Genomic DNA, 25358 nt, shown 5'->3' on the forward strand with positions numbered 1-25358 from the left:
ATTCATCCCAGCGTTGATCAGGCTGCAGGGTCTACCTTGACAGAGTAGGCCAGAGAGATGGTGACGGCCAGCGGTAAGCCCTCTGGGACGGCCACCACCAGCACAGTGACTCCGATGATGAAGAACTTGACAAAGTACTGGATGTAGACCGGAGTGCACTCTGCCATCCAAGTGCGCCCTGCAACACACACACACACACTGCATATTAAGGCCAAACAACAGAGCCTGTTTTAAAGAGTGATTCATGCATCGCTGCATGTGTTGTTTACTGGGAAGCTAAAAACGCACTCACCTTCGACGACAAACGTGTTGATGACAAAGTACAGCACCAGAATGATGACGGTGATGGCCGACATCACCAAACCTGTGGAGGGAGTCAAAGACGACAGTGTCGCTCGATCAGCCTGCTCTGACGTCACCTTCTGAATGAGAAAGTTTACACCGCAGAACCTGAGAACGTCGCCCTCTACGCATCTGTCTGCTACTGAGCAGCAATGCAACACAATCCTAAGTGTGAGTTGTTGCACCTTATAATCATTTCTTACATTCGGCAAGAGCTCGGCTGCGCGTCACTGCCACGCGAGCTCGGAGGGACTGACGGCTACAGGTTCTGCCGTGGGTGTGAAAGCTGCTCGGCTCAGGTGTGACTCTGATCTCTGTTACCTGCTTTGCCGATCTGAACGGCCAGTTTGGTGAGTTTGCCCTGCAGCACGCTCTTCTCTTTCTTTGGAACGTTGGTCTTCTTCTTCTCTCTGTCCTCCACCTCTCCTCCCTCCGCACTCTTCAGGGGTTGCATCTCCATGGCAACACCCCCATCCTGCTTCTTAGCTGAAACACACACACACACACACACACACACACACACACACACACACACACACACACACACACACACACACACACACACACACACTCCTTTAACACATATACATGCTCTACAGCACTGCACTTTAAAGGGATAGTTAAGCATTTTGGCAAAGTGGCCCATTGCCATAATCGCTATAGTTTTAGGAGTAGGTTCATTACCTGTAATTGTCGGTGCATGTTGTTTTTAGAACGGCGGAGCAGAGCCACGACCTGCTCAGAGCTACGCTACGGAGGCTAATGGGATTTCTTGGTTTCCCTCATCAACTGAGTTGTTTTCGAGGTAAATGCAGAGACTGCTTGCCGATAAACTGTGCATCAGTGGTTTCGCATGAATTTACCCTGAAAACAACTCTCTCGCAACGTTCTATTACTATCTCACAGCTTGGTGGATGTGTAGGTCACAACTTTTTGGAGCGTTTGGAGTTGTTGGATTGTGTATTTGATGAGGGAAACCAAGAAATCCCATTAGCCTCCGTAGCGTAGCTCTGAGCAGCTCGCGGCTCTGCTCCGCCGTTCTAAAAATAGCTTGCACCGACAATTAAAGGTAATGAACCTACTGCTAAAACGATAGGGATTATGGCATCGGGCCTATTTGCCAAAATGTTGAACTATCCCTTTAACATGGTGACGGCTCACTTCAAACCAAGCTTCAAACACATGTTGAGCTTCTTTTTTTTTTTTTTTTTACCTTTGTTCTGATTGTTCTCCACGGCTCCATCAGGTTGTTTTCCTGAGAGAGAGAGGGAGGATGTTAGACACAGATACAAACGAAGAAAAGGGAATAAAGAAGACAAGAAAAAAAAAGTGTTCACGTGTCCATCAACAGCTCAAAGACACATCTTCAGAAACAGAGAAAAACACAGAGAAACAATACTGAAGGGAAGAGTAATAAAGGTACACACATCTCCATACACTGGGTCAAGAGACTGAGAGACCGTCATGGGTCACTGTCACTTTACTGCACTGTGTTACTGGGGTCCATTCAGTGGCTGAGGAAAGGAGTGGGGCAGACAACTTTGTTCTCACATACCATTGGTGACTGTGCTGTAACTGGCATCTGTAGAGATGGGCAACTGAGTACTGTCCTCTGGTTGGGGGAGTGTGTGAGGGAAGGAAGGTTTTGGGGGGCACATGAGAGGATTTGGCAAAAAGGGGGAAACAAAAGAGAGCAAAAAGGGAAGAATAAAAAACTCAGGTAGTGAATGTGCTTGTATGTTTGACTGTTGCTGCTTTAGTAGATGATTATATAGACTGGAGAAAAGTGGACATAACCTAAATTTCAAAATAAGAGACAGATCAAAAAATAAACGTGAGCAAACCCACATTATTGCATGAGGAAAACCTAACAAGTTATATCATTTGTGGAAGTCTTATGAATAATGTATTAACTCCAGTAAATGACTGTCTGAATGATCCGGCCCACCGAGGCTGCAATTGGCGCAAATACATCATAGTTTCCCAACTAACACTTTGGGAACAGATCGACGACAACAGGCAGAGAAATAAGCATCATCGGCTAACTCCTTTATCTGCATCCCACGAACGCCACAGTGTTTCCTCCTCTTTTTAATATGCTAATATCGATGCGCACATTCCCATGCACAAGAGAGAGCTGCCACGGTACAATCATGGACGAGTGCACAGGTAATGATATTAACCTTAAGTGCTTCTGAAAGTATGTGTAGCCTCTATTGTTGTCTGCAGCTCTGCTCTGACTGCACGGCTCTTCCAAAACAAATTTGAGCATAAGACTAATGCTTCGTGCATTGACCAACCAACACTTTTCCCTGAATCTCCCCGGCTCCCTCTCTCTCTCTCTCTCCTGCTCTTTCAATAATTGATTCAATCTGCAGCCACTCTCTCTCTCTCTCTCTCTCTTTCTCTCTCTCAGATTAAGGGAGGGAAGGAGAAACAGGAGGGGAGACAGCAGGGATGGCACAGACAGGAAAGTGAAAGAGGGCACAGGAGTGGGGTAAACAAGAGACCGAGAGAGAGAGAAAGAGAAAGAGAGAGAGGGAGGGAGAGATGGCGGAGAGTGTGGTGACAGCGGGGAAAAGAAGGGAGGGAGGGAGGGAGGGAGAGGAGAGGAGAGAGGGATGGAGAGGATGTGGGCTAAATTATCTACAAGGTTAAACTGGTGTGTTTCCTGTTGAGGCCCTTATCTGAAATCAGTTAGACACCCGACTAACACTACACACACGTATACGAACGAACGCACGCTGCAGTGTGTGTCTTTGTAGTTGTTCTTTGTGGTGTTTAGTTCCTCTCTGCAGACAACTGGAGACTCTTTGTTTTTGTCTTGAATCTCCTCCTGTTGACTTCATTTATTGCCCCCCCCCCCCCACTGATCAAGGGCCCCCGACCCCTATAACCCCTGGCTGAGCCCCTGACCTTTCAGTCCATCGATGTGGGTCAGTACACGTCAATCTAAATATTACATCTGTTCATTTTTCTGCCGCGTATCTTCCACAAAAATGTCTCTTTTTTCACACATTATGATTCATTGCTGTACATTCAGTGTCTCCACTTGTCTACTTACCTTTCTTCTCCTTTCCTTCTTCCTCCATCTCTCCAGCCCCCAGCAGGGTGAAGATGATGCCTGTTTGCGAGTTGACACCTACAGCTGTCACCAGCATCCTGCCCGAGCCCTCCATCACGTGGGTACCTTCACGTCCAAACAGATTAGTGTTTTAGATTCAATCCAGGAACCAGTGCTGGGTGCAAAGCTGCACCCCCAAGTGGTCACACATAGGAAACAACAGTTGGTGTTTTTAAAAAGGTGCTTTTTAAAAATGTTTTCAGTGCAGAGAGTTCAGCCCAATAAAAACCACTGTCACACAGACAGAGGAGGAAGCAAACTTGAAAAAAAAAATCAATAGACCTTGACCCTGGCTTTGGAGTGTACCAAAAGCAGGTCAGACAAAAGGTCATGAGGTCAAGGAGTCGTAGTAGAAGCCCAGCGTTTTGTCTGGACTCAAGGTGAGCATTTAAATGGTTAGGGGAAATGGGAATGTCAGAGATGCATTGAAGCGTTTACGTCATTTTATTGGACATACATCTAAGAGTCAAACTTCTGTTTTGGATCTGACTGAATGGATTTTTGGGACAGAAATACAACTGATACATTATCACATATTGGAGTTGTTAACAGTCAATCCAAAGTTAGAGGTGATTTAGAGTCATGGATCTGGCCAACCTATGAATATTCAATTTCCTTATACCTCTGTTTTGGTCTCCACCAACGCTTAAGAAAAAAAAATCTGTCTCATTTGCTGATAAATTCTCTGCTTCGTCCACAAGCCAGTGCTTACTCTATCTGCCTGCTGTTTGGTGTTAGCCAGGTTTACCAAAATAGCTAAGTAGCAAAAATAAAGAGGCCGTTAAGTCAAGAGGATGTGAATTTGTCACCAGAAGCTTTTAAATTATAACAATCCAGTTTTATGTGATATAATGTAATGTTAATAAAGAATATTAATTAGAGTAGGGGACATACAGTCTATGGGTTTACACAGGGTGTAAATTTCAATGATATGAACACTCATGGTGACAACAATGCTAGATTAAGCCCCACCCACAAAATGCCATCTCAAATGTTTCCATTGAGTTTAACTGAACAAAGCATAAACTTCAATAAGTACTGAATGTTAATATTATTTTAGTAACATAATTTGTCAGGTGTTTCCATCATTTTGTCAAGATGCAGAAAGCTAATCCAGAGGTAATAAGACCATTTCCACAGCTGTGACCTGTGGTCTGCTCTCGAAAAATTTAGTGTTGAGTTATTGTGTTCACAAAAATGTGTCCACACACACACACACACACACACACACACACACACATCCTCCAGCTTTGTGGCAGAAACATCATTCAAAAAGATGAATGTGAAATGTGAAATCAAACCTGAGAGCAGCATTGGGTCTTTGTCCACAGACTTGCGTACGTGGTCAGACTCTCCTGTCAGAGAGCTCTCGTCTATCTTCAGGTCGTTGCCTTGGACCAAGATGCCGTCAGCTGGCAGCAGGTCCCCTGGACACACACGAGCTCAGATCAGTGTTTGATTCACCTTGTAGTTCACGTCCTGTTTCACACGTCAGCACATTACAGTGCTTCACAAGCAGATTTCAGCATGTTGTGGACATGTTATAAAATACCGCACCACTACATGTTACACAGATGTAGTACTCTGCAAATAGTGGTCAACATTCTGGGGAAAAGTGGCATTGACACGTTTTCCAAGTTCAAAGACGTTACTGTAAATACCTCTTTCATTTATGCTAATTTGAGGCAAAATATAGCTAACAGGTGGTTAGCTTATCTTATCTTATTTTAGTTTATTGGTAAAATGTCAGGGTGTCGTTTAGCTCAGTTGGTAGAGCAGGCGCCCCATATACAGGGGCTATAGTCCTCGCTGCAGCCGGCCCTGTATCGAATCCCGACTCGGGCGGCCCTTTGCTGCATGGCCTTCCCCCTCTCTCTGTCTCTCTCCACTGAACTATCAATTAAAGGCAAAAAATGCCATTAAAATATATATCTCTTCTGTACTGTTTTAATATAGTAAGATTATCAATCTCAAACGAAGAGTGTTTTCCAAACATACTCACTTTATGGAATTAAATTTTCATCGGCTAAAATACTTACGCACAAGATTACTGGTAGTCAGCCACTTCATATACATTGTTTTATTTTTTATTTTCTCAGATATATATATATTTTTTTACTAGTAATCAGTTGGAACATATGAAATAATGAATCCGGAGGTTTCCAAACTGGGAGGCGGGCCTCACCTTGGGGACTAATGACAGCTACAGGGGAGGCTCAGTGAAAACGGGGAAAAGCATTACAAGTTATTACATCAGTTATCATCAGAAGATGATGTAAATTAGCCTAAATGTGTGATCTGGTTAAAGACCCCTTCCAGAGATGAAATAGATTGGGAGGATTATTTTGTTGTTCCCACTTTCAGAGTCAGAAACTGATATAAAACCTTAGGAGACACCTTTTTTAATGTTTTTGGTTTAGTCTCAGGTTACGTCCAACAGCAGAATTAGGATCTTGTCTCAGTTGTTCAGTGTCTTCAGTGTCTATGGGATCAAATAACATAATCATGGTCCCATAGGCATCCAACAAAGAAGGAAACTGCAGAGTGAGGAGTGAGGGGACGCCTTTTAACACAGTTTGTCTGGGGGAAGCCACAATCGCAGACAGTAGTCAATAGTAAAAACGTTTTTAAGTTGTAAGCATTTGCGATGGTCTCCTCACCATATTTGACCTGGGCCATGTCCCCCACCACCATGTCAGCCACAGGTATCTGTATGACGTTTCCTTTCCGCACGACGGTGAACTTCTGCTCCTGCTCGATCCGACTCTGTAGACCCCGGAACTGCTTTTCTTTGGACCAGTCGTTGAACGCCGTCACCAGGACGACGCACACCACGGACAGCAGGATGGCGGCACCCTCTATCCATCCGGCGTCGGCCTCGCCCTCGTCCTCTGCGCCCCCTGACCCCTCCCCACATGCTGGGGAGGAGAGGAAACAAACAATATGGCCGTTACTTAACAGCTGCTGCCTCTGACTAGAGTTTGCGTTTATCATCATCATTAACAGATTGAAATGAAAAGGTTCATGCTCATACTGATGCTGCACATCTCTGCCTAATGACATTACCGTGAGCAGAGCTTGCGTGTTGCTGCTGTTATCTAGAGTGCACTATGCGGTTTCAGACAGAGCTACAATAGTCCCATATTTCCTCTCTCAGTCCACTGAGCCCACTTCCTCCCTATCATGACCTGTCACTGCGGCAGGCCCAGAGAAGCTAATGGCAACAATCTGGTAATCCCTCTCACGTTTCCTCTCTTTCCTCCGACTTCTCTTTGTCAAACTAGTATCCTTTCATTTTGTGCATTTTTTAAAGAGGATTGAATGACAAAACCAAAGTGACCCAAACAACAACCAGCCCTTCAAACAAAGGCTTTTTGGAATACACCAGTAAGATGGCTGCACAGGCAACAGACGACTTAGTATTTCCACCATTAATAAAGGTCTCAATCAATTCGATCTTGTGTTCTTAAATTTTTTCTATGTTTTTCATAGAAAAGTATTCATTAAATCGCTAGTAGACCGTTTGTTACGTTCACTATCGTTACGTCGTTATTGCTCATTTGCAGGACAGTCTCACATTTTTATATATTGTCTGATACAGCAGATGGTGTCTGAAATTTAAAGAGATAGTTCAACATTTTGGCAAATTGGCCCATTGCCATAATCCCTATAGTTTTAGGAGTAGTTGTCGGTGCAAGCTATTTTTAGAACGGCGGAGCAGAGCTGCTCAGAGCTACGCTACAGAGGCTATTGGGAGTTATTTTCAAGGTAAATTAATGCAAAACAGCTGATGCACGTTCCCGTCGGTGGCAGTTTTTCAGTAAGCAGTCTCTGCATGTACCTCGAAAACAACTCTGTCTCGTAACATTCCGTTATTATCTCATAGCGTGGTGAATGTGCAGGTCACAACTTGTCCACCAGAGCGTTTTGGAGTTGTTGGATTGTGTATTTGATGAGTTTGATGAGGGAAACCAAGAATTAGCCTCCGTAGCGTAGCTCTGAGCAGCTCGCGGCTCTGCGCCGCCGTTCTAAAAACAGCTTGCACCGACAATTAAAGGTAACGAACCTACTCCTCAAACCATAGGGATTATGGCAATGGGCCAATTTGCCAAAATGTCAAATGATCCCATTACGTAAATCTTTTTTACCTCTTGTCTGATATGGATGCGGATGCTGACGTAAGTGGTTGCAGTAGTGCCGTCTCATTTCAAACTGGAGAATATTTCTAGGCGTAGGAGTAGGTGAAGGTAAAATATGGAAATCCAAAGTGACCTACAGGTGAGGGACATCGCTAAGGCCTGAGTGCAGTAGGAGAGCTAGATGTAAACACTCAGTATCTCTTCAGAAAGTAAGGAGATGATCAGGTAAAGAAAGTGAAAGTTTATGGTTAGGGTTAGAGCTTTTAGGAGAAGAGATGAGTCTTCAGGCGAGTCTTGAAGATACAGGGGATGTTCCTGCTCTGAAAGGACTGATTAGCTTGACTGACGCAGCTTCATGCGCGGGGATAACATCTAGAGTTTTCACCAGCAGGCTGGATTTGAGCAGCTTTCATAATACACAGTAAATAAATGGTTCAGTAAGTGGGTGTTGAGTTAAGATGTTTTTGCTAATGCATGACTCCTCTCTGGTCGTGCATGTTACCAGCACACTAGATTATCTCACAGGCTCTGTTTCATCATTCTGCCTTTTCTTTCGCTCTTACCTCGTTAGAGCCAAAGGTCGTTTTCCACCTCCCAAACGTCTCCTTCTCTTCTCTTCCTACAACCTCTGCTTCCTCTATGACTCATTCCCTCTCTCCTCTTTAACACGGCTTCATCTTCCTCACCTCGCTCTCCTCCCTGCTTTTGCTCTCTTCCTCCTATCTCAACAGTTTTTCCCGTCCAGCTTCGCCCCTAACACGCTAACCCCCCTTACCAACACACTACAATATATCAATCCCCACTACGCCTTTGCCCCCCGTCCTCACATTCGGTTTCGCCTCCTGGAGGCTGGTAGAAAGAGAGGCCGAGGGAGATGATGGCGGCGGCCTCCAAGATGATGAGCGTGACGTCCTGCAGCGCCTCCCACACCAGCTCCAGGAAAGTCTTGGCTTTCTTAGGGGGGATGAAGTTTTGGCCGAACGCTTGGTACCGACGCTCCAAGTCGGCCGGGTCCCCAGTGAGACCTGAGAGCAGCGAGGAGGGGAAGAAACAGAGGGGTTAAAGTAAAGGTGAAGGTGTTAGAACGTTTATGAGAATAGATCACACGCTGCTGCTGCTGCACACATGAACAAAGATCCACTCAAACGAATCTACTAAACTTTCTCTACCCAGTAAAATATTTAAAAACGCATCAAACAAAGTCGAAGCGTGAATTATAGCAGCTAACCCCAAATTTACTCTCCTGCCCCCCCCCAAACCCCCCGCCTCGCCTCTCCTCTCTCACATCCTCACAGCCTCACTGCAACATCTCCTCCATCCTCACCCTCCTCTCCCTCTTCAACCTCACCCCTAAGTGATTCAGTTTCCATGGTGACCAGGATATCAGGTCCAGGGCTTCCTGTCTCTTAACAGGTTTCTGCCCAGCAACAGGTGATGTCATTCTTTCAGTGGCAGCGGCTTTGAAGCGGAGCTGGGGGTTTTTTTTTTCTTTTTTTGATTGGCTGTCGGGAGGAGGGGGGGGGGGATTTGTGCGCTGTGGTTGGCTGAGATTGGTGACTGTCTTTGCGTCAGTTTGCCAGTGTGTGCATGTGTGTGTGTGTGTGTGTGTGTGTGTGTGTGTGTGTTTGGAGACATCCTGGTCCAGTGTGGCTGCTGCAGGGAGTCGTATGAAGAGTTGTGTAGCAATATGACGCTCAACAGGGTTCAGGCCGAGGCAGAGAGAGACAGAGAGAGAGAACACAGGTGACCTTATGCTGAGTAATCATAGTGAGCTGTATCCTCCTTTCATTAGTTCATCCCTCCCTCCCTCCCTCCCTCCTTTCTTTTCTTTCTTTCTCATCCGTGCCTCTGTTCTTCCCTTCCTCCTTTTTCCTTCCTTCCACAGCCTCTCTCGTCTCTTTTTCTCCCTCTCTCAATCTCCCCTTGATGTGTCCTTGACAATGCGGCAAGCTGTTCTAGCTTTCCCTCCTCACCCCTCATCCCCCACCATCACCACACACACACACACACACACACACACACACACACACACTCTTCCTCACTCTCTCGTTCTCATCATTTCTCCTCCTCCTCCTTTCTCTCTCTTCAATGTGGACATAATGGTCTTATACTGCAGTGCCGGGGTATCCATATCTCTCTCTGTATGTGTGTGTGTATGAGTAGATGTGTGTGTGTGTGTGTGTGTGTGTGTGTGTGTGTGTGTGTGTGTGTGTGTGTGTGTGTGTGTGTGTGTGTGAGGCAGACAGAGACGTCCCATTCTGTATTGGTTTAACCCCTCCCCCCCCCCCCACTCTGCTCTGTGTATCATGTTGCAGCTGATGTTCAACATCATAATGTACTGTATATGCATGTGATACATTTACCCCAGTGTCTATTTGTGTCGTTCTCTTGTTAAATATACATTTTCCCACATTTTTCCCAACTGATTTGCCAGTTCACATCTTTGCTGCTCTGTGATCAGTCTTATCGCCGTCATACACCAAACAAGAGGCGGCAGCGTTTGTGTCGCTGCCAAACGCCTCAGATGTGGAGCAGAAAATATCCTGAGCAGAGTAATGAGTCCTACAAGGTGAGAAACATCGCTCCGTCTCACACACACACACCATATGTAGTTTGTGAAAGTCAGCGCAGTTAAAGAAGTGTGTGTGTGTGTGTGTGTTTGTGGAGGGCAGTGTTTGTGCGTTGTTTGCCAACTGCGTTTGTAGGGACAACTGCAGATACATGACTCTGTGTGTGTGTGTGTCTGCTGCTGCACTGATTCCTGACCAGCTCACAGTATCAAATTAGCAACACTCAACACAGACTTACTGTAACTCAACACTCACCAACTCTCTAACGTTTTCTCCATCTCCCTCTCTCTCCCTCTCACACACACACACACACACACACACACACACACACATCTCATAGACTTTGCTTACACTCTAACACACACTCCTCTTGCTACATTCACCCCTCTCTGTTCCATCTCACAGCTCTCACTCATCTCTCTCCCTCTCTCTCTTCATCTCTTGCTGACTTTCCCAGCCAACTTCTCGCTGCTGTTGTGTTGCTAGGTTACAAACTAGTTGGAGGAGTGGGCGTAGTGTGGTACCACACCCCTGTTAGAGCACACACACACACACACACACACACTAAAGGCACAGAAACACACACTGTGTCTTTAATAGTCACTACAAATGATTTAATTTGCATAATCAATGTTTTGCAAGTTAGGGTTATCAATTAAATTTAATTTAATTTTGTTGTTCATTATTTATATTTATTTTGTTTTACTATACTATTTTTGAAGAAGCAATTACTGTAACTAATTTACATTAATGATCATCATACATTAAGTAAGAATATCAAATATTAGTGTATATATACTGTATATATATATACACATACACACATACATATAGTATATAAGTAGTCAATTTATTTCAATTCACACCGTCAGTTTTAACATTGATGGGTTTTGTATTACAGCTGTAACAACTGATCATTTTCACTTTGAATTAAACTATTGATTGATTGATTGTTATGATTTATGGTTTATGAAATGAGTGACTGACAGAATATGGTTAAAAATAATTAGCTTGTTCTGAGAAATTCAATTTGTATGATTAAAAAAAAACAACAGTAAATTCTCATATTTAAGAAGCTTGTTTGGCATTTGATTAAGTGACCATCAAAATTGTCCCTTGTTTATTTTTAATCGATTGTTTCATTTCAGCTCTGGTCATTAGTCTTTATTTGACATTAGGATAGACAGAGCTGAAACAATTAAGTTATTAAGGGTAACTAGTCAGGAAACCGCAAACTTTATTGATAATTGATTCATAATTTTAGCAAAAAGGTCAAATATTTGCTAGTTAATCTTTACAGTGTGAGGATTTCATGATTTTTCAGTTTATCATCATAGCTAATTAAATAAGGTTTCACTGCATTCAGCTATAGTGAATATATTTATATGTATAGACAGTCGGAAATATTAAAGTAACAGTTGTGCCATTGGAGAGTCGTGTCAGTCGGTTCACGCTGTCACTCCAGTCATCCATTTATTGATTTGCTCTGTCAGCTTTCCATCCATTCATCCACTGTAATCCCCTCATCTAATCATCAATCAATTCATCCACCCATATTCCCCATGCATCCAGCTCCAGCGGCCTCCTGTTAGCCCGGATTACACTCTGTAATAAAAATGAGTTTTCACTGTGCGATGGAGATGATTTCAGGATCATCTCGTGTTTCAATAACGTGTTCGTGTTGTGACGTGTGATCAGTGCTGTTTGTTTGAGCCAAACGATGATGATGATGTAGAAATGGCCACACATGCAGAAGTGTGAGCATAGCGTCCTCTATCCTTCCTTCCACTCTTTCATTCAGCTAATCTCAACTCTCCCTGCTCAGCCATCTCCATTCATCCACTCCACAAATCCGTCCATCCATCCATTCAGTGAGCAGCAAGCTATTCACCCGTCATGTATCCACTCATCCATCCATCCATCCATCCATCCATCCATCCCTCCCTCCGTCGGACTATTTATACATCTGTACCCTCACCCATTCATCCATCTTGCCATCTACTCCTCCATTATTCATTCATCCATCCCTCCATCCATGTATGTACCCGGGCCTGCTCACCTTCAGTGGTGCTGGACTGTAGTCTCTGGCAGAGCCCCTCTGTGTCTCCGTAGCTGTCCTGGACCTTCTGCAGGGCGTCCGTGCCTCGGAGCTCCATCAGCTCCCTGAGCTCCATCACCGTGACCCCAAAGTCTCCCCCTGCTGCGTGGCTGCCATCTGCCCTTCCTCCTCCTCCTCCGCCCCCGCCCCGTGTCCCTTTGGGATAAAACTCCACTGCGCTGTTTGCCATTTCACCCATCGTGGCTGTTGTTGACATGTCAATAGGGTCTTTTTCTGTTGTGGTCCTCCTCCTTTCTCTCCGTAGTCTGTCCTCAACTCAGTTCCACTTTCGTTTTGGTTGGTGGAGGGGTGTTCATGTGCTCAACAGTCAGAATCTCAGTTCTGCCTTAATATCTTATCTTAAAATGTGTAATTATAACGGCGCGCCCCGAACCCTTCTTTAATCTTATTTAAGGGCAATGAGGGTTGTGTATTTTTGTCTCCTCGCTATCTCGGCCTAGCCTCCCACTGCTCCTTTAATTCTCCATTACAGGAGGAGGAGGAGGAGGGTGAGGGGGATGAAGGACAGCGAGCAGGGGCACTTCGGAAGCGTGACGTCTGAGTGAATCCAGCTTCCTTCTCCTCCGTCTCCTCTGCGACTCCACTCTTTCTTCGTTTCTGTCCCCCTCCCTCCAGGGGTCACGGCCAGTCCATGGACGTTGGGACGGGCCGACGGACGTTACAGACGGGGACGGAGGGATGACGGACGGATGGAGAGAGGGGCGAGCGAGGCAAAGGTGGCTGATAAGTCAGAGACACAGTGCGTGGATCCAGTTCAGAGGTAGCTACTGCTGCACCACCAGGACCTGAGAGAGTGCAAGAAAGAGATAAAATATTACCACTCAGTTCTATTGATCTCCCTCACTATCATCACATCAAATCATTTCTGAGGCAGAGACGAGGCTGCAGCTGGAGGCAGCTGTGGACGTTTGAGGCAGCGGCTGAAAATCCACCACCGACTCATCCACCCTGACCTAAATAAACCCCAAACTATGACTCAAAGTAAACAATCGTGCTTGAAAAATGGCACAAACATGACACGTCTGACATCTATAAGAGTGTTAATCATCATAGTGGTGATGATTAACACGGTGGCAAACATTTTTGCATGCATTAACTGATTTCTTTTTGGCCACTTGGGGGCAGCACAACATCTACGCATCATTACCTCAACTGGAGGAGACTGACATGTAGCTAATTTACGTACCTAGCTGAGAGACATTAGCATTGAATTGTGCGTGGGGTAAATCCTAAGCTCCAGCTAGTAGCGGTGGGAATCCCCACAGGCCCCACAATACGATATGATCGCGATACTTAAGTGACAATATGATATTACTGTGATTTTTAATTATGTGATACTGCTAGAGCTGCAACAATTAATCGATTAATCGAACAAAAATGTATTATTAAATTAATCATCAACTATTTTGATAATCGAATAATCAGTTTGAGTATTTTTTTAAGAAAAAAAAGTCAAATTTCTCTGATTTCAGCTTCTTAAATGTGAATATTTCTGGTTTCTTTGTTCCTTTATGACAATATACTGAGTATCTTTTTAACATTTTTTAACATTTTATTGACCAAACAACCAATCGATTAATAATTTAAATAATCGACAGATTGATCGATAATGAAAATAATCGTTAGTTGCAGACCTAGATATCGCAAAAACATTATGCGATATTGTGATTGATATATTTATTGCCACTGTTATAATAATGTCCTGAAACGAATACTTTGTCAATATCTGTTTTGTAGAATGTAAATCATTTTTAGTTTTTCACACAATGGGGTTGCCCAGCAGACAGTCTGACCAACCATGTATTGAAACAATGTTGCCAAACAAAATATCACAATACTACATTGATTTCCCCCCTACCTCGATTAGCTAGCTATTTAGTTGAAACAGGTGTAATGTAAAACCAACACAGTGAATTAAAAGACATAAAAGTGGTCAGAGAAAAAGCAGGGTGACTATTTTACTGTATTACAATTCATCCATTGTAAGTATGAAAACGGCAATCATCGCATCTTTAAATAAGAAAATGGAAAACACACAGCTCAGACTGAGGTTTGTATGTTACATCCCGTCAAAGCTGTTTTCAAGAAGCTCCAAAAATCAAACAAGCTGAATCCTGCCTTTGAATAAAACATGAGTTGATGCTGGTATTCAGAGGAAATAAATGAAGCCAGAATATCTCACAGTGATTTTATTGGGTGTCTTTACAGCACCACCTTCCCTGAGTAAACTGCTGCAGGACAGATGTTATTCCATAAACCCGATGAAGACCAAAACCAACGAGGTGAAAGAACATCTCTCAGATGACTACACTCCACTCACAAATACTGTTTGGTTTTTAAAGAAAAAAACAACAAAACAACAACTGTAGTTTTGAACAACCAGAGGTAACAGATTCAGTTCTACGTGAGCAGTACCGTTATTAATGATTAGAAAAACTAAAAACATGTCATAGTTTGTGTCATTGATGTGTTTTAATAGATTTAATATATAATGGAGTTCTAGTCCATGGCTCATAGGAATTATCAGGATTTGATATTTGGACAGTATCTGTTAGTAGACACATTCAGTCTTGGTTTTGGTTTTTATATATATAATACCATATCACAAGTATATTTCCAGCATGTTCCTCAACATCCTTATGTGTATCCACTCTGACAAAAAAAACAACAACAAAAAAAACACACACACCATGCCAGGATGAGGACTGCACAAGGCGCAACTCCATTATTTGTCTGAAGTTTTTGCGAGACCTGAGAGCGGGAAGTTTCCTGGACGGAGCCGCTCTTGTTGAATCCACGGAAAAACAATTTCCTAATCACTGAATTAACATTTCAACCCATCTCTGGAACTGATTTAATTAAAATAAATCTGACACAGATAGCAGCAGCAGCAGCAGCAGCAGCAGCAGCAGTTCAGCACCGCCTCGCAGAGCAGCCACTTGCTTCCTCCAGCCACACTGGCTGAGATGAAGCTTCATCCCACATGAGCAATTAGTGCCAGCTGTAACTAAATACTCTCTGCATCACACATGACACAACATATTCAGATTCCCCTATCAGGGTATTTTACATAAGGACGAGCATTGGAAAAAAAAAAAAAAAAACAGGAGTGGAGCTCATCAGTAATTCCTCTTCTCCTCCCTCCTCTCCTCTCTTCGCTCTCCCTCAGCCTCCTCTGCCTCTTGCATCTTCTCCCTCACTTTTCCCTCCCTGCTCTGCCATGCCTCTATCCTGACTGAGAGTGTTAGTTTATGACTGAGTCACCCTGCTCTGCCTTTGAAGCTTCCTCTCGCTCTCCATCTTTTCTCATTTGCCTGCTCTTCCATCTATTTATCCGTATCTGTCCGTGGACTCCATCTCTACAGGTTTACTGTCTTTTTCTTCACCTTGTCTTGTCTTCTGTTGTCTCGTTGCTTGTTATCATTCTACCTTTTCCAACCCCAACTTCTTCCTCTCCTGACTCCCTCATTTTGTTGCGCTCCCTGTCTATCTGCTTCCTGGTACTGCAATCATTTATTTACTCAGCCAGTCGCGCATTTTCTTCCCAGCCCGGTCTCTTACTCACTGATTCTGTCTGATTTTATGATGCTCACACAAGAGAAAGCTCTTCTGCTCGGCCCCTCCAAACTACTGCCTGCAACTAACTCTGACCACGTCTCTCCGCTTGTTGCAGAGCTTTGACGTGTGCGCCGCACATGTGTACATATGTGTGCACATGTGAGCCTGCGTTACGTAAAAAAATGACTTTGTTACTCAATTTGTTACGCGTTCCTAACTCTCTCCACTTTAGCGCGGATGTACAGTAAACACACAAAGACATGAACACTCCTGCCCAGAGACATCACTTATAAGCTCTCCGTCATGACACACACACATACACACACACACAAATGTGTCATACACCATGGCGCTTTCAAAATGAGAGAGAGAGAGAGAGAGAGAGGAGGGTGAAGGGTGGGGGTGGGGGTGGGGTGTCCTGGCTGAAAATGTGTTTGAACATGAAAAGAGTCAGACAAAAGGTCACCACAATCCTCAGCGGCCTGCCCATTTATCCTGAATGTTAGCCCTGCTTCTCCGCACACCATCCCTCAGAGGGTCGGAGCAATTTGATTGTTTTTTTTTTCTTTTCTTTTTTTTGTTAAGAGAAAGTGGCCGCTCTTTTTTCCCCCCCGAGGTATTTTCTCTTTATCACAGCAGCAAGAAGGTTGAGAGGGGTACAGAGTGGGAAAGACACAGGAGAGATGGTCCTCACGGGATTTGATTCTAGGCCAGCAGGGCTGCGTATGCTTTGTGACTCTCACTGTATGTGTGTGTCTGTGTGTGTGTGTGTGTACGTGCACCTGATGGGGCAACCCAGGCTACATAAGCACAAACCTGAGCACATGTGACAACACAAGCATGCGCGCACTCATGCTCCTGTCAGTACTTCTTGGGCACATAATTGTCATGCGACAGGAGTGTGTTCACATTACTGCTCTGTGTGTGTGTGTGTTCTTGTACTTACTACGTTGTGAGGACCTGGAACGAGTTTTTAACCAACAGAGTGAGGACATTTTTGGGAAGTGAGGACATTTTGACTGGTCCTCACTTTTTCAAGGGCTGTTTGAGGGTTAAGACTGTAGGTTATAATTAGGTTTAAATTAGGTTTAGAGTAATGGTTAAGGTTAGGCATTTGTTTTGGATGGTTAAGGTTAGGGAATAAATTATGTCAATGAGTGTCCTCAAAAAGATAGCATTACAAGAATGGGTGTGTGTGTGTGTGTATTCATATATCTATCTTTAAGAGGACCTATTTGACTTACAGACCTTACAGAGTAAAGACATTGGCTCATTTCCAGATACCTCTTGAGGGTTAAAGCTTGTGTTTAGGTTAAGGGTTAGGCATTTAGTTGTGATGGTTTAGGTCAAGGTAAGAGCCGATGGGGAATGTATTTGTCAATAAGTGTCCTCACAAAGTTAGAAGTGCCTGTGTGTGTGTGCGCACTTGTCAGTATTTCATCTCCCTGCCTACGATGGCCAGCCTGCAGTCCACCTGTGCAGCTGCAGTCCTACTTTCTGACAGGCAACTGAAGGGTCACCTCTGGCGGGGGCCCTTGTATCTGGGCTGCTGCCTGCCTGCCTGCCTGCCGTCGCTGGCCCCGTGCCAGTCACACACTCCTGTAATGCCCAGTGGGAACAGCACACTTAGAATTCGACACAGTCAGTGGCTGGAGCCATTAAAGGTGGACCGCCAACCGGGCACAGAGATCTGCATCACTGTAGAGCTCATTACAGCCACTGGACGATGATGATGATGATGATGATGATGATGAGGGTGATGATGGTGAAAGTTTGATGGAGCAAGAGGGGAAAAAAGAAGAGAAGAGCATGTGTTTGGAAAGACAGAAAGAACGAAAGAAAGAAAAAAAGAAGAAGAGATGTCCACTCTGATGTGATGTGTCTATCTCTCTTACAAGTCACACACATGTCCAAACACACACACTCTCACACTCAGTGCCCCATGCACACACACACAAATATCTACACACGTTTAATTCAAGCTGGTAATTATAAGCAAGACAGTGCACTTGTGTGCAGGAATGGCCCCGTGCAACAGTGTTTCCCACACAAAACGACCTTTCCTGGTCACCTTCAGACGTGCCTAAGCTTCATCCCTCTGCTCATCCTCAGCTCATACATGGCAACAGGAGTAGGTTCTGATTAAAGCTGAGGGACTACACTGTAGGACTGCTAAAAATGCAGAGAGAGAGAGAGAGGGAGAGAGAGCAGCCTATGTTGCGCCACTTGCCTACCCTACGTCCCTCCGCAAGGTTACCGGCCTGGCCACCGCCGGCCCGCTCTGCCCAACTCATACCCACCCTGCACCGGGCGAGTTGTGAAGGTCCGTCCGGCCAGAGATCATTACCGGATCAAACCGACACCCCCGCAGCTCGGCGCTGCAGGTGCGACAAACAACGCAATTGATACACAATAGCCTATAGCCTGGTGCACAGTGGGGCCCGGGAAAACCAAGAGGCGAGCGGAGGATAGGCGCACGCTGCTCGGTGAAAATGTAGGATTGCAGCCCCCTCCATCTACTGACACAGGACATGGAGGGATGGATGGACGGATGGATGGATGGAGGGATGGATCATCATTAGCTCTACACACGCGCGCACAAGCACATTCACGCGTACATGCGCGCACACGCATACACACATACTCCCCTCATAATGTCATAACGCTGTTTGCCAGGGTATTATTGTATGTCCTACTGTATAGGCTGTTAGAACAGTGGAGGCCTGTGGGAGAGATGTCACATCAGGCCCGCTACACATCTGCAGGTCCCTTCAAAAACCTTCCCTCGTTCTGTTAATGAATCTCAGCGTGGGCAACACATCTTCCCTCATTTAAAAAAAAAAAAAAAAAAAACGGCGCTCGAGCGCCTGGGGTAAATAACAGTCACGCACGCGGGCACGCACGGACTCACCGACTCACCGTGCAGGCCGAGCTCAAGGACATCAGCATCAGTGCGCGGGCGGGGAGACAGAATCCCCGTTAATCTGCGTGTGCGTGAAGCGGAGAATGTCCCGAACCAGATGAGGACGCAGCGGGGACCGGGTGCCTGGTGCCGGGGGTCCAGAGGAGTCCAGAGGAGTGGGGGGGTGAAAGACGACGACGGGGCTGATGAATATTCCGCTCCGCTCCGCGCGGTCACCTGACGGTTGGTCGGCGGAGTTCTGCGGCGGTGGAGGAGAGAGAGAGAGAGAGAGAGAGAGAGAGAGAGAGAGAGAGAGAGAGAGAGAGAGAGAGAGAGAGAGAGAGAGAGAGAGGGAGGATGCGCCGGGTTGAGGGTTTAAACACCTCCGTTGTGGGGAGGGGGGCCGGTCCGTGCAGCTGGACGAGGGGAGCTGCTGGCGGCCGGTGAGAGCTGCTGATTTGTCCGAATTCGGTTAACTGTTGAGGGCGCTGAAAGAAAAAGAAAAGAAAAAAGAAAAGAAACGCCGCGGAGAGAGGAGAAGCTCATGCGACATCTTTGGAGGAGGAGGAGGAGGAGGAGGAGGAGGGGTTGAGCCGCTGCGAGAGCCCGCGCGCACAGGAGCTCGGTCGCAGCATCCGCGAGAGGAGTCAGGAGAGGGAGGGGTGGTGGAGGGGAGGGCTGCTCCACACGTCACCCCCCACCCACTCGGCTGCGTGATGACGACACACACACACACACAGACACACACACACACACACACACACACACACACCGCAGGCGTACATTCTACGCTAATTTAATCCAACATTTATGGAGTAAAGTGCAGATAAATCAGATTAAGATTGTAAACATATCCATATATTCAAAGCTTTAATTTCTTTATAACTCAGGCCTCACAGTAAGATTCAAATCATAATCAAATATACTTCTTATTTCCAACTGTATTATTAATTTGACATTTAAAAAACATTGATTTGAAAGACCCCCCCCAAAAAAAAAAAAAAAAAATCAAACATCTCCCAACATAACCACCTTATGCTATAAATAATCTTCAAAAATCCACTGTGGTACTAAGTTGTGCATGAATTATACTGTCATTTCCCTGAGAAGCCTATGGTTTTCAAGTGAGTTGCACATTAACGTCAAACCCCTATTGGGCTGTGTGGGCTAAGCACTGCAACACGTCCTCCGAGAGAGCAGCTCTGTGCTGTGTAGCCTGAGAGAATGAAGCAGACATTAAAAAGAGATGAACAGAAAATATGTAGGTTACATTATATGATGAAAATATAGTTTTATAGTCTACAGTGTCCAGAAACAGTGGAGGGTAAATAAGATTAAAGGGGGCAGGGCTTGCAGCCCATCAAAACCTGGTCCAATTCAACCCAAATTGGAATTTACATACAGAATGAAGGACATAAAAAAGTCTTCTAACAACTGCATATTGTAGCCTACAACAAAAGAGTAGACCTCTTATTAAAATAAGTCATCCTAACATGGTGGAAGAACTCACAGTCTTTACTTCAATGTAAAAACACATAGAAGTCCCTCGTCAACGTTATCAGTATACAGAAAAGTTCAAACACTGACTCTGCAGAATAATGACCCCTGTGACTGATTTATTACTGTAAATTGCATGGTTGTGTTGTTAATACTGATACATGAGTGTGTAAGCAGCAGGTTAATTACTTTATAAAGCTTAGTCCAGTGGCTCCCAGCCTGGGGGTCAGCCGGTCAGGGCCCCTCCAAACGGTGACTGCATAAATCTGAGGGGTCACATTCACAAGATGATTAATGGGGAAAAATGCTACATTAATTTGTATTAATATTTTAGACTGTGTGATATCAGATCATTTGACCTTTATGGAGCTCATACTTACTTAAACGAAACTGAAGGTTAGAGCAGCGGTTTTCAAAGTGGGGTCCAGGGAGCCCCGGGAGTCCTCAGGGTTCAAAAAGGGAATAATTTCAGCTCTGTTATTCTGTTTCCATCCATAAGAAACACAGTGAGAGAATGCATGACTAGTTTTGTCATGGGTTTCCAACACTTTGTGTAACAATCTAAAGCAAAAAATCTTAACAGTTGGAGGTCAATGGTTTAAATTATGTCAGTTCAAGAGCCTTGATGTGAAGCTTTTTATTTCCACCAAGATGAAACTAGAACTGGTTCAAGTTGCAACCCCTCTAAGAACCAGTTTGTTTTCTATCACATCCAACACAAACAGAGCCACGTCAATATGTTACTTCACATCTCAGTCATACCCCACTGTTGTCATCTTGTCCTGTATAACCTGGAACACCAGCGTGGTTGTCAAAGTTCCTTTAAACTTATTATTGACATCCAATAACAACCACTGCTGCTTCATCTCCATGTCCACAGTATGTCTCCTTGTGTGTCACTTGTAATACTACCACTTGTTTTTTAAATGGCAGTCATCGAGTTTATGTAAGAGCCATTATTTATGGATGAATGAAAGTTAAGTTAAATAGTTTAATAAGTTTTTGAATTTCATAGTTCGTATTTTTAGGGTATGCATTATATGTTTAAAATGCTCCTTTAATTTAATTTTAGTATTTAAATGACGTGACCGACAGCTTAAGTTTTCAGAAGAGAGCTGCGACGAGAAAGGGAGCACATAGTTTTTCTACAGAATGATGTGATGCATGTAATTGAATTCCCTTTTAGTAAACTTTTATTTTTTTTGAAACAGATACATCTCTTTTTTCATTCTCATAAGAACACCTACCTTTCTTGCATCTCATATGGCTTTGAGGCCCCGAAGGACAGCCACAATCGACCATTTTTGCTTACATCATCACTCGGGGTGGGTAAACAAGCCGTACAAACGTCAGGAGTCTGATAAACTGCTTTCCTTTCATCGCTTACCGGTTGATACAGATTTAAGGAAGGCATGGGTTGTTAACGTCCGAAGGGACATCGGGCCATGTTTCAAAGTAAAACGACATTTGGGTTAAACTGATTTGAATCAAGTTAGCCGGCATTAGCTGCAACTGCTAACATTAACGGTAACGTTATGTGACGCCGTTGAATCTTCCCACCCCGAGTGACGACGTAAACAAAGGCGGCGACACTGTGAATATGGCTAATAGTTGGTCTTAAAGGATGTGATAAACCCCGCGCCTAGCCCCTGACGTGAGCAGTTCTTGTTTCTAGACCTACAGCCCAGTGGAGTGTTGGTGCCAGCTTTCCAACTCTGAACCAACACTTTACAATCAATACTTTATGGAAAGAGTGAATGTTGCTGGGAAAATTGAGACGTATGAAGTGACATCAACATCTATGTGGCTCTCTAGCCCATGGAAAAGCGGTAACAGTTCTTGCAAGTTTTACAAAGCAGCTGTAGCACCAACCCAAAACAAGGACTATGTCCATCTCTGTGGAAAAGGGGTATTTGAGATACACAGGGTCAGAGGGTGTAGTGTGAAGAGATGCCCTTCTTGTTATGTAACACTCATCCAAAACTTTTCCATTTGCTGTTTTAAACATTCAGTGTCTGGTTGTGAGTTTGGTCATGTGGGGCACAGGAGCAGATGCGTTTTATAACTGTAACATGAAGGGAAACAGTCACTGTGTATGTGCAAAAAACTTACTGGACTCACTGTTGGGTTGACAAGTGCAAAAACACAGCATGTACTAGCTTACACCTTGGGACACAGTGCTGGAGGACTGGGTTTACCCCCTGTGGGAGGCACTTGGCTGGCCCACAGCTCCTGGGACTGGGGGGGGAATGAGCCCAGTGTCGAGTGATGTGGTTGGAAGCAGCACAACCGTCCTCCTCTGCTCTGTACAATCAAACAAAACAGAGGCCCGAGGCACCATCCAATGTGCTAAAAGCTAGCACACCCCGGTGCCAAAGAACAAAGACTCCAACGTCCAATGCACCCCACTCCCCCCTCCTCCACCAACACACACATACTGTATACACACACCAGCCCTCCACACGCATGGCTATACCCAACTGGCTACTGTCAAAGCTTGTTATGCAGCGAGCCAGTGTAAGGAGAAAGAGGAGAAATATATTTATAGATGAATCAGATGAACTTATTAATAGATATCCTCCACACTGCAGGGAGATGGACCACAGACTTGTCCGTCCATGCAGCCGCGCTCACACACACACACACACACACACACACATACACACGTCTTGATGAAAAGCTTTGTTGCTGATTTTATCTTTCCCTCTTATCTTTAACTGTTCCACACCGTCTCCCAGAGGCGCACGCAAAAAAAAAAAAAAAAATTACACATACCTTCTTTGTAGATGAGCATTAATCTGTTTTATTATTTCCACAAATATACACAAAAATGGCCTCTCCCCTTCAGCCAAACTGAAAATATGTGAAATCCTCTAGGAACAGGAGTTTTGTCTGATTAGTGGAAAAGTCGTTCTGTACAAATATCACATTAGATTAAGAAACATTGGGGCTAACCCCAGCCCTTCAACCCAAGCTAACGCTAACAAATTTGGTCAAATCATCCTGACTTTGAGGCCCTCCGGACACCCAGATGTATTAAAAACACCTGTACAACTGCTTATTCATCAATTATCCAATCAGCCGATCACATAGCTGCAGTAAAATGCACATTATTATAGAGACACTGGACGAGAGCCTGAACTCATGTTGACATCAAACACCAGAGTGAGGAAAACATGCGATTTCAGTGACTTTGACCGTGGCGTGGTTGCTGGCGCTGGTCAGAGTATTTCCCAAACTGCTGGTCTCACTGTGTTGATGGAGGAGGTCAGAGGTCATGAGAGCAGATACCCATTCTTTACAACTGTGGTGAATTCAAAAAGATCTTGTAATGAACAACACGTCCAACCCTGAGGTCGATGCTGCTACAGCAGTAGAAGATCACATCAGGTTCCACCTCCTGTCAGCCAAGAACCACAACCTGAGGCTGCAGCGGACACAGACTCAAAGACACTGGATAAAGTGATGGATCTGGATTTCTGTTAATGCAGAAGATAGAAAGGTCAGAATACGGCGTTAACAGCATGAAACCTTGAACCCAACCTGCCTTGTGTCAACAGTGCAGGCTGCTAGTGAAGGGGAATGCTTTCTTGCCCCTTGATACCAATTATTGTTTGTAGAGATGTCACGATTACTTGTTTTGACAATTAATCGTGGTATTAAACGCCACAATTAATTAATCGTAAAGATTCCTAAATACCGTCACTTTCCAAAAAACATGATGGTGGAACCATATCGGCAGATGTGCGCAAAAATAAAGGTAAATGCTCAGATACCGGTCCATTTATCTAACGTAACATGAATTGGTAGGAATTTAAATGTTAGCGTGTCATTTTTAATAATAAAAATAAGACGGAAAACAAAACAAAAAAACGATTAAAATAAACGCGAATATTTGGTATAGCTAACAATTTATGACCTGAAACATTTCCCCTGGGGGATTAAGAATTGGTCATAGATACTTGAAACATTTTGTATAAATGATGAGTAATGTAATTATATTTTGACTGTATTTGATTTTACACATTCATAGTGTTCTGAAATTAATTACCAAGAAAATGTATAATCGTGACATCCCTAATTGTTTGTTATATTATATTGTTGCCATCTTGTACTGGCTACCTCCAGAAGGACACCACACGTCTCAAAGAAAAAGCCATTCAAAATTGTTTTATCAATCAATATGACAGTGAGTTCAGTCCAACTTCAGTGACCTCCCGTCTTCTGATCTGAATCCAACAGAGACCCTCAAAGGACGGGAACACAATGATCAGCTGAGACTGCAAAGGTCATCAGTTTTGAAGGTTCCTCGTCGTATGAAAATTTAGACATGATGATGGCACAAGACAAAATGTCAGGAGATCACCAAAGTCTCTTCAGTTACATGAGAGCCAAAAATGTCCACCTCAGTCTCATGGTGGTGCCAGTGGAAATTCCATGGGATCACCAATGTCAGTAGGGTTACATTTTCTGGGTACTATTAATGTCTCCAACAACTGTCGTGCTGCCAGCATGGCTAAAAGGGACAAAGAGACACTGTGTAATTAGATGGCGATAAGACCTCATGTTCCTGCACTTAACAACCTTCCGTTGCTTTTTGCCCCATAAATAGGGCCATCAGTCTTTTCAAAGATGATGAACATTGCCACCAGATCAAGTCCAACATGCATGTCAAATCTAATTCTCAGCGATCTCAGATCTAATCTGATATAAAACTCCAACTAGCAGAGAAACTGGCCTTGTTAAAGGACAGCATTAAAGGAGACATATTATTGAAATATCACTTTTTTGAAGGTTCTTTATATTATATTTGGGTGTTTGTCTTGCCTTTCAGGCCCCAAAATGTGAGAATTGACAAAAAAAATCTGTAATTTGAAGACTCTCAGGTTGAAAACCATGTGGTTTTACGAATTGTTCCCTCAGTTGTCATACAATAATAGTTTTCGAATTTGCATAATAGCACCCCTACCTGTGAGTACCGGTACCAGTAGAGGGGGCGGGGTCAGCAGTGGCTCATTTGCATTTAAAGGGACAGGAACTGAAACCAGCTATTCTGAACAGGGTTGTTTTAAGTGGATGAAAAGAGCTGTGAAGTTTGATCCTTTGT

The 25358-nt window shown here is 44.3% G+C and overlaps 1 protein-coding gene across 7 annotated transcripts in view; it reads right to left on the reverse strand.

Annotated features, from left to right (window-relative positions):
• The window catches only part of atp2b3b (ATPase plasma membrane Ca2+ transporting 3b), a 45138-nt gene extending 25725 nt beyond the window's left edge, over positions 1 to 19413 (reverse strand). For 2 of the 7 annotated variants that reach the window (XM_085781011.1, XM_085781014.1), the window contains exons 1-11: positions 18772 to 19413; positions 12235 to 13079; positions 8433 to 8630; positions 6127 to 6384; positions 4768 to 4893; positions 3407 to 3532; positions 1898 to 1954; positions 1556 to 1597; positions 664 to 828; positions 293 to 364; positions 36 to 178 (exon numbers count right to left, since the gene is read on the reverse strand). In XM_085781011.1, coding sequence (XP_085637137.1) covers positions 36 to 178; positions 293 to 364; positions 664 to 828; positions 1556 to 1597; positions 1898 to 1954; positions 3407 to 3532; positions 4768 to 4893; positions 6127 to 6384; positions 8433 to 8630; positions 12235 to 12490 — 1443 coding nt within the window. In that variant the 5' untranslated portion in view covers positions 12491 to 13079; positions 18772 to 19413. Of the gene's footprint in view, positions 1 to 35; positions 179 to 292; positions 365 to 663; positions 829 to 1555; positions 1598 to 1897; positions 1955 to 3406; positions 3533 to 4767; positions 4894 to 6126; positions 6385 to 8432; positions 8631 to 12234; positions 13080 to 18763 lie in introns of all 7 variants that reach the window. The other 5 variants (XM_085781016.1, XM_085781012.1, XM_085781015.1 and 2 more) reach the window with 4 other exon arrangements.
• Between the last annotated feature and the right edge of the window lie 5945 nt (positions 19414 to 25358).

The sequence above is a fragment of the Trachurus japonicus genome, chromosome 7 (genome assembly GCF_045865225.1).
Source record: "Trachurus japonicus isolate A0001 chromosome 7, Traja_1.0".
NCBI classification, from domain to species: Eukaryota; Metazoa; Chordata; class Actinopteri; order Carangiformes; family Carangidae; genus Trachurus; species Trachurus japonicus.